At 48.3% G+C, this 12,261-nt stretch overlaps 1 protein-coding gene across 3 annotated transcripts in view; it reads left to right on the forward strand.

Annotated features, from left to right (window-relative positions):
• Positions 1–358: 358 nt before the first annotated feature.
• Positions 359–12,261, forward strand: part of NBEA (neurobeachin) — a 446,461-nt gene continuing 434,558 nt past the window's right edge. For all 3 annotated transcript variants that reach the window (XM_045839137.1, XM_045839139.1, XM_045839138.1), the window contains exon 1: positions 359–658. In XM_045839137.1, the coding sequence (XP_045695093.1) occupies positions 371–658 (288 nt within the window). In that variant the 5' untranslated portion in view covers positions 359–370. The remainder of the gene's footprint in view (positions 659–12,261) is intronic.

Raw genomic sequence — 12,261 nt, forward strand, 5'->3', positions numbered from 1 at the left:
CCGCGGCGGCGGCGGCGGCGGCGGCGGCGGCGGCATCTCGCCGAGGGGCGGGCCGAGTCGGAGCGCCCGAGAGGGGGAGCGAGAGGAGGCAGCGGCGGCTCAGCTGCTGGGCGGGCGCCGCCGCTCGCCGGGCAGCGGTTCGCGGCGCCGCCTCCGCCGGGCATCCGCCCGCGAGTCCCCCAAGGCCTGCGCCGGGGAGGGCTGCGGCCGGGCGGGCTGAGGCGCGGGCGGCGAGAGGGCCCGGCGCCTGGCGCCGGTGGATGCTGGGGCTCCGCGGCGGCGGCCGGGGGGCGGGGGCCGAGGCAGGTGTAACGGTACCGGCGGCGGCCGCCGCGCCTCCGCTCCTGCCTGCTCCTCAGGAGGCGGGTTCATGGCGAGCGAGAAGCCGGGCCCGGGCCCGGGGCTCGAGCCGCAGCCCGCGGGGCTCCTCGCCGTCGGGGCCGGAGGCGGAGGCGGCGGGGGCGGCGGGATGGGAGAGCCGAGGGGGGCGTCCGGCTCGGGCTCTGGCTGCGGCTCCGGCTCGGTGGTGCTGCCCGCGGGTATGATCAACCCTTCGGTGCCGATCCGCAACATCCGGATGAAATTCGCAGTGTTGATCGGACTCATACAGGTCGGCGAGGTCAGCAACAGGGACATCGTGGAGACTGTGCTGAACCTGGTAAGGGCCCCGGCGCGCTCGCTGCCTGCCTGCCTGCCTCCCTGCCCCCGCGGCCCCCGGCGGTCCTCGCGCCCCGGGGCCACCGCTGCGCGTCCCCGCGGGCGCGGAGCATTCGGTCCCGGGGCCCGTGGGGGAGCCGACTGTGCGCTGGCCCAGCGCGCCACCTCCCCTCGCCCCTAGGGCCCCTGCTGCCAGCCGAGCGCAGCGCCCAACTTGGTGCCTTCGGCGAGCGCCTCTCCAGACCTCGATCAGTCGCCCTCTGCGTGCCGCGCAGGTTCGGGGCCGGTCCGAGAGTTCAGGTGGAGGAGCGGAGGCCCCCTTTTCCCAGGGGCTCTTCCTCCCACACTGTTCCTTGCCCGTGGTGTCGCTCTCCGGGGCTGAAAGCCCTGCCCCTGGGGCACAAGCCCCTGTCCCCGGTGCTTCTGACCTGCGAGGAGCGCGTGAGCTGGAACTTGAGCCGCTGGGCTGCGATGTTTTCGAGGGAGGAGGAAAATGGTGCAGTTTTGCATCTGCTTTTAAAAATGTCCCGAAGGAAGGATGTGATGGAGAGTGTGTTGGCTGTGTCCCCCCAACCTCGTCTCTTTTTAGGCAGCCTTCCTTTCTTTGTAACGTTGCCCTGAATACGCTGACCTCTTTCGTTAGTGTGCGTGTGCGCGCGCGTTTGTGCGCCCACGAGGCGTTAAAATGTGAGGGCACCAAATCATACAGGTTGGTTTCTGTGGTTGTCTTGGGCAGCGTGGCACACGGATGGGGACTAAAGGAAAGATACTGGATGCAGCCCTAGTTTTTTTCTTTTTCTTTCTTTTTTTGTTTTGCTCCATGATGAGAAAGAGTTACTGCAGAACTGTGTGTGACTTAATATTTTGCGCTGTCGACAGAGGCTAAGAGGCCTTCAGGATGTCAGGAGGAAGAAAGGGGAAGAAACAAGGGGAGGGGAATCATGCGTTGCGTGTAATTCAGAGTAGTTCATTTTTAACGGCTTGTACACCGCGGCTCTGGCTGCGGCAGAGCTTCCCAGCAGTGTCCTTTGCCACAGTCTCTGACATACACTGAGGTTGGGTTTTGGAAGGCAAGTTTAAAATCAGGAGCAATCAGTTGACTCGTGTATTTGGTGTGGAGTCACAGCAATATAAAAATTGTGCTTACAAGGAGGTTTTGTAACACCCATGTAGCCTGATTCTTCAGCTAAGCCAGTCTTGTTATTTGACCTATTGGAAAACTAGCTGCAGCCGGAGCAGCGGCGCTGGGGGTTAGAGAACGCGGACAGTTGACGAACCTCCTAAATTCACAGCAGATTTAGAGCTGCAAGTCAAAGACAGGACAATCTCTTTCTTTGTTGTATTTATTTACTGTTCAAACACAGAACACCTTTTCTTACCCTTTAAATATATCAACGAAAAAGTTGTAAGTTTGGGTAATGTTACCCCATTGGTATAACCAAATTCTTTTCGAACCACTGTTAGAAATATTGTTGGGGTTTTTAATTTTAACCAGCTGCAAATAGGCTGGTACTTGCTTTTTTTTCTTTTTAAAAGAAAGAGGTAAGATCTCAAAACGTGTTAACATGTTTGCAGCAGCTGTGTTCCTATACATTGAGAAGAACACATTTCAAGTGTTTTTCCAGTTTCCACTGGACCAGCCCCTGTTTGGGTGGGAGGTTGTTCAGGAACTGTTCGCAGGCTTATTTCACGCACTTTCACGTGCTCGCGGGCAGTGAGTCCTCCCAAGCTGGAAACTGACCAGCAGACGCTGAGAGCCCGGCTGCAGCGTCTGCTGGGTCAGCCCTGACAGATGGAGTTCTGCGGACACACAGCAGAGTAAGAAAGGAAGTGAAGTATTTCTTTTGAGGAGAAAAAGACATTTCAGCCTCCTCAGTGGAGTGGAAATCTGGCATGCAGCCCCAGAGTGCAGCGTTGTTGCAGAGACGGACTCCGGAGGGCTTAGAGTAGTCAGCAGTGAGGCAGGGCTGCAACGGTGTGTCCCCACGGCCACTTAGCACCTCGTTCACTGCATCGCCTTCTGGGAGACAAAGCTGGGGTCACAGTTTCTTTATGTGTGTTTAAAGAACGCAGTGAGTCTTCAAATGGGAGCTTTTTGGGGAAACGAATAAGTGACAGAAGGAGCTATTTGCGGTTGTTGTTAATTGAGCACATGAAGTGTCGTGTTACGTGAATCACAGGTTTAGGACTTCATCCTTCCCGTACACTCACGACGTCATGTGAGAACTTAAGCTGATTCTGAAAATATTTGGAAATCTTAGGCATTTACAGAATAATGATCAAAACTTAATTCTATTTGCTTAATAAGTAAATCCAGTAAAATCCATTTAGGACACTTAGTGACTTGTTAGAGATTGGAAACCTTTAATATTGTCTCTAAAATGAGCCTTTCCCCAATTTTTAATCTTAATTTAAAACACTAAATAAAAATTTTAGGTGAAAATAGTTTAATATCTATCCCAGAAAAGAGAAAAAAACTAATGAAACTTCAAAACAAAAGTTTCTACCTTAAATAATGCCCTTGTCTCAGCCACCTTTGTCAAAATATTTTTCTTTCCATTTTTTTCTTGTACACCCTTTATATACAGTAAGAGAATACCAATGTGTGGTTTTGAGGTGCTGTTTCTCACATGGCGTGCCCACAGAAGGAAAAGTTTTGCAGAGGAAGTTTAGGCGTGCGGTAAAAGTAAGACTGCTTGAACACAGCTGTGGCTGTGATTTTCCTGCTTCTGTTTGCCAGAGGCAGAAATGTGTTTCCGTTACTCAGGTGGATTGTGGGAGTTTGCTCAAAAATCGCTAATGCACTGAGAAATAAAATGAATCATTTCTATTGTAGATGGGTATTTTGTATAATGATATTATCATTGACTTGAAACATTGAGGTGCAGGGTGGGTGGAAAGCATCAGGAAGATGGGAATGCCGGTGTGTAAGTAACCTTCCAAGAGCCTGTTGTCAAGGGTTTTGCATTGTAGCTTCACCAGTGAAAGAAACTGATCATCAACAAACTTTGGCTCATGGAGGAATTAACTAATGTGGCATTATAAAAGCATTCAATGTAGAAAAATTTTTGTTGACTGAGTTATAAAACGGCATACTCAATCCGTTGCTTCCTTCGCATGTTTGTACGAGGTTTTTCTTTCCTTGAAGTAAATGCTATGTAAATATCATGTGTTCTTTGTAACATGGAAGTTTTTTTTTATCAAAAAGTTTCAAATAAACATTTTTAGAAAAGAGAAAGGATTGCTTACTTGATGAAAGAGTGCAGAACAGGGATTTTTTTGAATAGCTGTCTGTAATTCTGTAGTGTTTAATTTATAGATTTTTCCCCAAGAATTACTAGATAATGATATATTAGTGTATCTTTAGTTGTAGAAAATGATAGTTCTCTGAGTTTTTGCACATGTAACTGATTCATTATAGACTGTATAGAAAGCATAACGAGATACTTTGAGGGGGTTTTGTGGGCTAACTTCCTCTCTCTTGGCACATTGAATGTAGTATTTTGGTTAAAAGGAAATTTTTAGATTATTATTCTATACTTGCATGTGACAGTAACTTTTATTCCTTGGAGTTTTTTTTTTCTTGTTTGAAACTTGATAATCAGAATAATTTTCAATTTAAAGATAATTAAAATTTCACAAAGAAAAGGTATGTTCCACATTTGAACTAAATTTGCTTTAAAATATGAAGTTATATTTTATAATCATATAAGCCCTTAATATTAATAAAACCACATTTATTTATGTTAAAAGAGAATTTCTTGCATTTTAATTTATGTTGATATGTAAGCTTTTCATTTTAACTTACATTTTACTTTTGCTATTGGGCCCTGAAAATTAAATTAGAATGCATATGTAAATAGTGAAGTTTCAGAATCTTGAGTTCTGAGGCTTTCCACAGAAATACTAACTTAGTCATCATGACACCAAAGCAGCAAATATTCTATAGTCAGTGTGTAATCAAGTTACATTAATTTTAAATAATTACTTTGTATATTGCTAATTAGTTTTTGGCAACTGCTGTCATGTTAATTAAATGTATCTCAAGAATCTCTCTTCTTCTGTGTACCTCCTCCAGCACAATGTAAGATTCATTGGTTCCAGCAGACCTGACCCCGGATTGGTTCACTGATGGAGCTGTGTTGTACAGTCAGGTGCCCACATGTTTGACTATGTAAATAGTACTTTGCACAGGTTTCAAAAGTATGAAGTTATATTTTATAATCATATAAGCCCTTAATATTAATAAAATAGGTTTTTTTTCATTTCTCTACCGTACTTCTCCTGTGTTACGCACGGTCATGTGTCTCCTTCTGTGCGGGGGTGCCTTTCACCCTGTGGTGCTGTGGTTCGCGGGCAGCTCCCTCCTGCACTGAGCACTTCAAGAAGCAAGGAGCCTGTCTTAGGTTTCCTTTTCACTTTGTGGCTCTGGGATAAGTTAGTGCATTTTGAGTATGCAGGATAACATTATTAGGCAGGAGACCAGTTTCTGAAGTTCTGTTCCATAGTAGGGACCAGACCTAAGATCCTGAAATAGACCAGACTCCTGTGAAATTAATGTATTGTCTATTCCTGTGACTACAAATGTGTGTTGAATATGTATGATGTTGTCTAGGTAGCCATTATTATATATGTAAGTATTATTTTGATCTGGTATCCTGCAGTAAACGTCTGATAGAAACTTTTTAGTAAACGATACGCGTATGTCAAATACATAAGCACATAACGAAGATTGCGTTACTATTCACGAAGTATGTATAACGCACTGACTAGAAGTTAAAAGGTGATTGTTAGCACTTGCCCTGCCTCTGGGCCTAGTGGGGAGCTCTCGTGTTTGTCGGTCTTGCAGGGCCCCCCCCCAGGTGATGCAGCGGGCAGCCGCGGGCTCGGCCACACGGCCCGGGCTGGGGCCCTCTCCGCGGGCGGTGCTGAGCCTGAGTCGGACTTGGACCAGGCGGGGCCCAAGAGCAAGGAACACGTATCCGTGATTCTGCTCGAGAGCCCGGAGTTCTCCGTGCGCACAGTAATCTCCCCACCGTCAGACTCCCCCTTTTAGAGCCTGCTGCCGTTAGCTCCAGGTCCGTTCCAGCTGGGTTCTTGTCCCGTGTGAGTGGAAAGGGCCCTTATAAGCAGCCGGGAGACACTGGAAGTGGGACGTTGTAGGGAACAGACCTTACATGTTGAAATGATGTGCAAGGCAGGGAGGACCCTGCTCTCCATCCCGATTTCTTTGAAGGGATCACAGACTGGCTGTTTTAAGTTGTCACCTTTGTTATCTTTGCCTGTGAAACGACTGAGGCTGGAACTTGAGCGACACGAGAGTGTTTTGGGCATTTCTTGGGGCCTTTGATACTGCCTTTCAGAGAGGGATTCGCTTTGGTCCAGGCTGGTGTGCTTGGAATCATAGAGGGAGGAGAATGTCATCTCTCCAAGTAAGAGAAGCCCTTTCCGCCTAAGTTCTCTGCTGTCTTCCATCATCCAAGACGGCAGAGAACTGAGTACATACCACGAACCTTCAAGGTTGGAAGGCCACGTCGATTTTGTGTCCCCCAAGCTAAGGTTGGTAAGAGGAAAGACAGGAGTTTAAACCAGAACCAGGTGAAGTTCTGTTTTGTCACCTTCTCCCAAGCCCCCCATGTGCATTTCCAGATCCCCGATCAGAGGAGCGGTCCAGCCGTTACAGGCTGTAAGCGAGGACCAGCCGGAGCAAGGGCTGGGGCAGCTGAGCCTCCTCCCTCGGCTGTCCTTGCCTGTTGCTCAAGGAAAGGCACTGAGCTGAGGTTAAGGGGGCGAGTCTGCCTCTTCCAGTGGGGCCGGCCAGGGCTGTGAACTGGGAAGGTGGAGATCCAGGTGGAGAACTGTGTCCTGACAAGATCTGTGGCTTTGGCTGCTAATCCAGCCACTTGCTGGAAGTAAATTGACCAAAGGCTTACTAAGCTTTTAGGGAAACTTCCAGGGTAAGCTCAAGCTACCTGCTAAACAGGCCTGTGTCCTTGTGTTTCCAAGGCAGGTCTGAGTAAGGGAAGTGGGCTGCGGAAGTGGCAGGAAGAAGGAAGACCTAGGCACGCAGGACAGTGGACAGGAGAGGGCTTCTGAGAGGTCGTGCGGACTGCTTCCGGCTGGCTGCCCGAGGGGGATCCCTGCCAGGGCGGGTGCTGCTGCTCTGACTGCCGGGGTGCGGTCTGTGCTCCAAATAAGGGGCCCTGGTCCGTCTTACCTTCTCCGTAAGTCCACTGTGTAGCTCTGTGGTCAGATTATGAGGCGCTGCCCAGAAGAATGCCCTTTAGTTCTGGCCAGGTGTTCATAGCTCAGAGGTTTCAGGTTGCTCGCTGGGTGCAGTGACCTGACGTCGTCTGGGCCTCCCCTGGCTCCCGGCGGAGAGGTGGTGAGTGCGCTTCTGCTGTGCCTGCCACGGCAGTGGTGTTCACCAGGGGACTGGCAGTGTTGTGTGTAGGGAAGGAAGCGCGTGGATAGAGCGGATGGGCAGCCTGGGGCTAGAGCGCCCTAGATTGCTGGTGGTTTCCGCTGCCTAGAATCCACTGTTTCTGCCGCCCCCGGGCCTAGGTTTTTTGATATTCCTTTGGGGACTCGTTCCTTCTTGGTTCCTGTGGCTTGGGTTTCCACGGACGCTTCTGCCCTCCAGAAGCAGCAGTTATTGGTTAAAAATTTAACTGCACATCTGAGGCGCCTCAGTAACTTTCATTCTGGGGGACAGAAAAGACGGTCATCACTGGAGCTGCCTAGGGGTTCGCAGGTAAGCTGCGATCTGACCGGCAGTGCACCCCCATTAGGCCGGAGTGCTCTGGAGGTCGGGGCTAGAGGCGCCCAGAACCCGCGCGTGGGCTGCGGATGCGCCCGCAGAGCCCTTCGCGTCGGCCTCCTCCCGGGTTCTCAGAGCAGCACATTTCCGGTTTCGCTCCAGGCAGTGTGGCATGGGGTCTATCCACTTCATCCGCATGATTCCTGGCTAATGTTGTAAATGAAAACATTTAAAGCCCTGGCTGGCGTAGCTCAGTGGATTGAGCGCAGGCTGCGAACCAAAGTGTCACAGGTTCAATTCCCAGTCAGGGCACATGCCTGGGTTGCAGGCCACGGCCCCCAGCAACCGCACACTGATGTTTCTCTCTATCTCCCTCCCTCCCTTCCCTCTCTAAAATAAATAAATAAAATCTTAAAAAAACATTTAAAAACACTGGGTATTAAGTATTATAGCACAAATCATAAGACAATATTAACTTGGCAAAGGACTTGATATATTTCAAGAAGGAAGAAATACTTATTGCTGGTTAATACAAAATTAATCTTCACTAAGTAATAGTGAGGCATCATAAATAATAAGAAAATTATCACAAACTAAAAGGAAAGTCACCTTGTTCTCCAGGTGTGCTGAAATAACCCTGAAGGACGGTGTTGGACACGCTGTGTGTTGTAGCTGTTCCCAACGCCGCCCACCGCCCCGGAGCAGGAGGGTTTTGACACCAGTCCGTGGCTCTGTGGGCTGAGGAGAGAGATCTGTGGGCAAGTTTCAGGGTTACATGTGATTTTATGGTACAAGAACTGGCAAAAACCTAAATCTTCAACAACAGGAAAGGTTAAATAAATTATTTTATATTCATGTAATGGAATATTGTACAGTCATTAAAAAACTGTATGTGCCTCAGTTTCCTTATGTGTAAAAAGGGATATTTACCTTAAGGTTGTTGCACAGATTAAATGAATGAATACCCGTGAGGTGCCTGGTGCAAACCTAACTGTATTTAGTACTTACTGTTGATATTTCTTTCGGTATCCCGAGTCCAAGGATCATCTGGTCCTAGGAAAAAAACAATGATCTAAGTAAGTGGAGCTGTTCCGCGTTAGCTTGGAGCACCTGAGCCAGGTGAGCCGGCAGAGGAGGGCCCCAGGGGCCCGCAGGGCCGTCCGCTGGCAGCACTCGGGGTCTGCTCCCCTGAGCCTGGCACGCACCTGGGGCCGAGTTTGCTGATCGCCCGTCTGGAGGGAGGCCGATGGGAAACTGGGGAAAGAACAGACACGAGGTTATGCCAGTTTCTTTGCCCAGAATCCCCCCCATCTGTCTCCTCCCCCGGGTGAGCGCACGTGTGGATCCAGTAGGACGCGAACGGCGATCCTGGGGAGGTTGCGCCTCCCTCTGGGGCCTTAGCGGGTGTATTTAGAGATCTGCTTGAGCGTCAGGCCTGAGGGACCAGTTAGAGGGGTAGAAACTGTGACTGTTTGTTTTAGAAAAAAGTTAGCCTGCCTCTTGGTAGCTACAGTGCGCGTGTGAAGTCACTCTGCATTGACCGGTTCTCAGCCAGCCCTCTTCCCAGGTGCCTTTCCTTCTCTGCAGAGCTGGAAACGGGCTGCGGGAGAGGCGACGTGGTTAGACAGGGCTGTCTCGGTGTGGAGTAGCGGAGATGCAGAAGGCGGAGTCTTCTCCGTCATTCACTGAAATGTGGCTTACTGGAAATTAGCCCAAAGGCCAGCATTCTGGGAAGAGGTGACAGTGGGAGCTGTGGCGAGCAGTGCTGCCCATGGCGGACTTGGGACCAGCGTCCCCAGAAGTGGAGGGAAGGCCGCGAGGGGTTTGTGCACAGCAGCAGCTTAGCAAGCGCCGTTCCGTGGACACCTTAGGGTTCTGGGGAGTACTTGGTTATGTGCACGGCGTCGTAAATGGTGACTGCCTTTGACTTGTGTACCTTTTCACCAGGCAGGAAGTGGATACTTTAGGTAGTGCTGTGAGCCAGAATAGTAGTTAGTGTGCATTACCATTTTTGTTTTATATATAAAGAGTAGATTTATTGTATATTAGCATTAATCATATGAACTACCGCATATACCGTATTTGCTTGGATAAGACAAATGAGTTAGAGATGGAATTATACTCTCGTCTAGGTAATACAGTTCCTAATAACTGCGATTCCTCTCTGTTTACTGAATTACAGCAAACACTGATTAATAGCAAAATTTATGAAAATGTGAATGTCTAGGTTTATTTCTGTGTAGCAAATACTTTCATTTTCTGAGAGCAATAAACTGCAGCTGACCTAAAAAGGGTATATGAATACTCTGTTGAAAAGTCGTTTGTGTGTGGGGAGGGCGTTGGCCTGTGTAGACTGGGTCCAGTGTCACGCTTCTGGCTCAGCGACCTCGCCCAGCCTCTCGGGGGGGCGGGGGGGGTGCGGCTTCACCCCCTGCGGTGCGCACACTGTGGCTGAGGGTGGGAGGCTTGCGCGGGGTTGGCAAGCAGCACAGCTGCAGAAATGAGGCTTGGAGCTAGGTATTTCTGGTCTGTTGTTCTTCCAAATGTGCCGTCACCTTTGATGATGATGATGATGATGATGACGAAGGCGACAGCACATGCTCCACACTCAGCTGAATCCTCGCCAGGCGCTGTGCTGAGCATAGGATGTGCGTTTCTTCATTTTCGTCTTCCTGACCTGGAATGTAACATCTCCAGTGAAGCAAAAATAGTCATTGTCCTTCTAAGTTAGACTAAGCCTGGTATCTTAATAGAGAAGTGTTTTCAGTTCTAATTGTATAAGCAACATTTTATTATAAAATGTCATAGAATTATTTTATTCGATTTGTACTAATTCTCTGTAACTTGATTACCCTTTCAAAGTCCTTGAATTTAAATTAAGTATTTAGGTTATTTTTAACATTTTTGAGATGTGAGTCAGCAATGGAAGAGTATTTTTTATACTCTACTGACTGTTATTTGCTCAATAATCACAGCATTTTTGAAATTACCATGTTCTTCCATCTTTTGTCTGAAGAATTGTTTAGGTTTCAAGACAGGAGTGTCACTATGTGAGTGATGTCTTCCCAAGTCAGCCCTGGAAGCTCTGTCCTCTCCCCCGCCCGCTCCCCCACAGCGTTGGGGCACACCTCGCCTTAGCCCTGTGCTCTCTGTCTTAATCATTTGTTTACTTCTCAGCCTCCCCTGGAGACGGGGGCCTTTGAGATCAGAACAGTAGCTTATTCAACTTGGTATAGTGAGTACTTAACAGAGTCTGAAATTTTGTGCTACTCAGTGACATTTTTTTGAGTGAAGATTTTTTTCACCTTTGATTTAGTTTGCTTGTTTTGGTCACTTCTGGTTTCAAAGACAAATCTTGTCTGTTTTAGCTACTCTGATTCTTTTAATTTATGTTTGCCTCTTGTTTTAACATTTCAGTTTATTTATTTATTTATGTTGAGGGTGGAGGATAGACATCTTAAGGTGTATAGAAGCATGGGTAATGTTTAAAAGAAAGTGTTCTGGATACCTGAGATGGGCGAGGGTCCTAGCGTCTTCCCGCCTGGTGAGCAGCCCTGCCCGGTCACTCTCTGGAGCAAGGCAGGAGAGAGACCCAGCGAGTGCGAGGGTCCCGCAGGCCGTCGCAGGCCAGGAGTTGGCACCGGGGCTTCCTGGCCCCTAGTCCAGTGTTTTTCAGTCTCCTCCTGGTGCCTGCTGTTCCAGTGTCATTTCACTTGGGCTTACAGTGTGTAGCTTTCATATGAAAGCATGCCATCCTCCCACCCCCCAGTTTTTCAGACTCGGGCAGGCTCAGAATACTTGAAGTGGTGGTTGACTCAAGCACTGAGTAATCCTAACCCAGCGTTCTGTTGCCAGAGTTACGAGACTCATTGGGCGTATAAAAATTTGCATAATCCCCGCCCTAAGGAACTGGTGGTTCTGAGAGTAGGGTCCTGGAGCGGCCCCAGGAGGGCGTTGCCGCGCGTTTTCCCAAAGCCCATGTCCATGTCATTCCTGAGTGGCCCTGTTTCTCTACTCTGTGCATCTCCAAAACAGCACAAATGATAGTCAGGGGGCCAAACACCGTGGAGTGTACTGCACGAAGCTGTAACATTTTAAATGTTCTATAAATCCAACCAAGAATGGGTGTAAGCTCTGCCATTGGCAAGTGAGTGATTCCAAGTGAGCATTCCGAATGCTAACATTTAAAGACTATTTTCAGAAAAAAAAGACTATTTTCAGTATGTTATATTAATTTAGATACTATATTAATTGCTATGTCAGTTGTTTTTAAATAATTTTACATACCCAGCATACTTATTTTCAACAAACAGGCATGGGCATTTTAATAAACAAACTGTGTTTTTAAAAAATATTTTATCCATTCATTTTTTTAGAGAGGAGGGAAGGGAGGGAGAAGGTGAGGGAGAGAAACACTGATGTGCGAAAGAAACATTGATTGTGGCCTCTTGTACATGCCCTGACCGGGCACCAAATGCAACCCAGGCATGTGCCCTGACTGGGAATCGAACCCATGACCCTTAGCTTTGCAGGACCATGCCCAACTAACTGAGCCATACAGGTCAGGGCTAAATAGTTGTACTTTTAACGTTGCTGGTAAATGTGTCTCCAGAAGTAAGAGTTGTTTTTTTTTTTTAATTTTAGTTTTTTCAAATGTCATTGCTGCTAGGTGTATTTCCAGGGTAGCCCAGCTCAAAGTCCTGATGCCTTTCTTTTTTTTATATCGTAGTGAAATATAGATAACAAAAGTTACCAGCTTAACCTTTCTAAAACGCTCAGTTTGGTGGCACTAGTTAAACATACAAGCATTGTTGGGCAGCGGTCAGCACGGCTCCCTCCGGAGG

Source organism: Phyllostomus hastatus, unplaced genomic scaffold, assembly GCF_019186645.2.
Source record: "Phyllostomus hastatus isolate PE091 unplaced genomic scaffold, TTU_PhHast_1.1 phas_contig_29, whole genome shotgun sequence".
NCBI classification, from domain to species: Eukaryota; Metazoa; Chordata; class Mammalia; order Chiroptera; family Phyllostomidae; genus Phyllostomus; species Phyllostomus hastatus.